Source organism: Vollenhovia emeryi, unplaced genomic scaffold (genome assembly GCF_000949405.1).
Source record: "Vollenhovia emeryi isolate VEMERY1.0 unplaced genomic scaffold, V.emery_V1.0 DF944456.1, whole genome shotgun sequence".
In the NCBI taxonomy this organism is placed as follows: domain Eukaryota; kingdom Metazoa; phylum Arthropoda; class Insecta; order Hymenoptera; family Formicidae; genus Vollenhovia; species Vollenhovia emeryi.
The window spans coordinates 1-2,540 of NW_011961910.1; the positions used below are offsets into that span (position 1 = coordinate 1).

The following is a 2,540-nucleotide window of genomic DNA, read 5'->3' on the forward strand; positions in this document are numbered from 1 at the left end:
TAATTTTCTGAAAAAATTGAGTTTGCTATATTTTTCAATCAATTGTCGAACATAGAGTATGTAATTTTGATAATAAATTATTTTATAATAAGATTGATAATAAATTTATCGAAAATAAACTGTACATTAAATATTTATTTTGCAATCGTCAAATTTGCTTATTACTCAAATTTCGACGACGAGTAATTAATATTAAACGTAATTACTTAAATAAATGTCTACAACACACTTTGTGGATATTCTTCAACGCCCAGTAGCCGAAATAAACACTCAAAACACTTTGTGGACATTGAAGCTTACTCACAATGCGTTGGTTAAAACTTTCGGGCAATGGGGCAAATTCGGCAATTGTGAGTTACATATACATACATACCACAATTGTGTTTCAAATGTACTGGACAACATTTACATTCTGTCATAGTTAGTTGATCATTAACATTCAAATCTTCGTTATCTACAAAATTTACAAAAAATACATTATAAACTCTTATATTTTGTAAAAAGTTGTGATTAATAATTTTACATTATAAAACGATTTACCATTAGATTTCGATAACTTCTTTCGAAATTCCTCGATATTTCGTAATCTATCAATGTCATTAGTGGGTTCCTCGCTCTTTCTTTTCAAGTTTGTTTTTATAGAAGAAGTTTCTGAAAGAAAAGAAAGGACCAAACGATTATATTCGAATGTGTTTTTTGTATTCATAAATTGTTTGCTACTGTTTTAGTTAAATAATAATATATTACAAAAAAGAATGTTAAAGATGTTAGTACATTATTATTTAAGTAAAACAACAACAATTAAACTCTAAATTATTAATATAGCCAGCTTTTATTTTTCAGGTAATTATTTCATATTTTTTCAATACAAGTGTCCAACAAACCAAGTTATAAATGTAAGGTAAATGTGCTATTACATTATACGAGTTATTTTACATACACTGATGATTTAATAAACATTAATACGTAAATGCATACAAACCATTCGTTAAACGTGGAAGAGTCGGCAATTTCGTCAGCAAATTGTTAGTATCGTCTGATGACGATGAAATATTCTCCTCAAATGAAGAGCCGAAAGTTTTTCTAGTGGCTTTCCTTTTATATCCGAGTGACTTACCGAAAGAGTCGGAATTTATGTTGGATGAATATTCTGCCTTTCGACATGTTTCTTTTGCTGTAGAATAACTAGCTAGGACAAAATGAGCATAACGTTCTAACAATGAAATAAATAGACATCTCGTCAACTGACAATCAAAACGCAATAAATAGTATATCTACTGAAAGTTCCATTTCGCAAAATCCGAATAGGATATGAGGGCCAAGATGTATTAGGTACTTCATGATTTTTTATTGCGGCAGTTAACTTTTCAAACGTTAGCGACGGCCAGAAACATTCATTATCATGAATCCAATTTGATGGAACTGCTTCCACAGTATCTTCATCCGTGAAAATAACAATAGTCCACGTCTTCGCCATTTTCCTCTATAACTTCTTACAATTAACAATTTGTCTACGCAACTTCAAACATAACTTTAAATAAATAATTTCAAATATTTTAAGTATTCGGAAACAAGCCGTTCCCTGGCGAAAATAATATGTTCATTCTAAGTTTATAAGAAGTTTGTTTAAATGCTGAGTCAATGTTTTATTTGAGTTTTAAAACATTTATTGAATTGTTTGTGAGATATAAATTTAAACCTGGAGTTGTTTATGACATGTTCACGGTTACACGTGTTCAAATTGCGATTAATGATACAATGTCAAACGTTTCCATTATAGTACTCGTACATTTCTCACTATATTTCTAAGTGTTTGCAAAATGTTATTGTCGATAAAGAATTAACCAGGTGTTTGCAACGTACTTCCAAACGGTGTAACCATCAATAAAACTCTTCATAAACAATGTAACTATCAATAAAACTCTTCATAAATAAATATAAACATCATCTCTCACTTAAAATTTTCGCCAGGGTTAACAGAAGGGAATTCGATTTTTGTCTTATAAAAAAATTTATTTAATTCTCAGATCGATTCTCAGAATATTTTTGTATCATTTTTTAAAAAATATTCATCACTTTTTTAAATACTGAAAAGTCAATAAACCTGATTTAAGAAAAAAAATTACTTAGACGGAATGGAGCAACGGAAAAATAACAAATTTATCTTTGCAGTGTAATTTTATACATTGTATGTATGTATGTATGTATCTTTATTCTGCGGTACACAGAATACGGGCTACCGCTCCGTTTACAAATTTTCCTCCTCCACTTTCTCCGCTCGCCTTTTCTTACTCCTACACCATTTCTTACTTCCTATTCTCTCCGCCGAGAGAGAGAGACCACCCATTCTCTGCATCCTCAATCATTCTTGCATTCATTCCTCCATTCATCCTGGCTTCCGTTTCCGCTGCTCTTTCCTTCCATTCCATCTCCTCCTCCTTTTCATCCTCCTCTATCCTTCCCTTTCTCCAATCCTCTATCTTTTTCATCCACGTCTCCCCCTCCCCTTTCTCCCCTAGTACTACTTCTATCATTTCCTT

At 31.2% G+C, this 2,540-nt stretch overlaps 1 protein-coding gene across 1 annotated transcript; it reads right to left on the reverse strand.

Moving 5' to 3' along the window:
- Positions 1–33: 33 nt before the first annotated feature.
- Positions 34–2,001, reverse strand: LOC105563284. Its single transcript, XM_012014751.1, has 4 exons — positions 1,279–2,001; positions 983–1,189; positions 541–651; positions 34–454 (listed from the first exon to the last, which is right to left on the reverse strand). The coding sequence occupies exons 1-4, from the start codon at positions 1,475–1,477 to the stop codon at positions 315–317; spliced, it is 657 nt and encodes a 218-aa protein (XP_011870141.1). The 5' UTR covers positions 1,478–2,001; the 3' UTR covers positions 34–314.
- Positions 2,002–2,540: the final 539 nt, after the last annotated feature.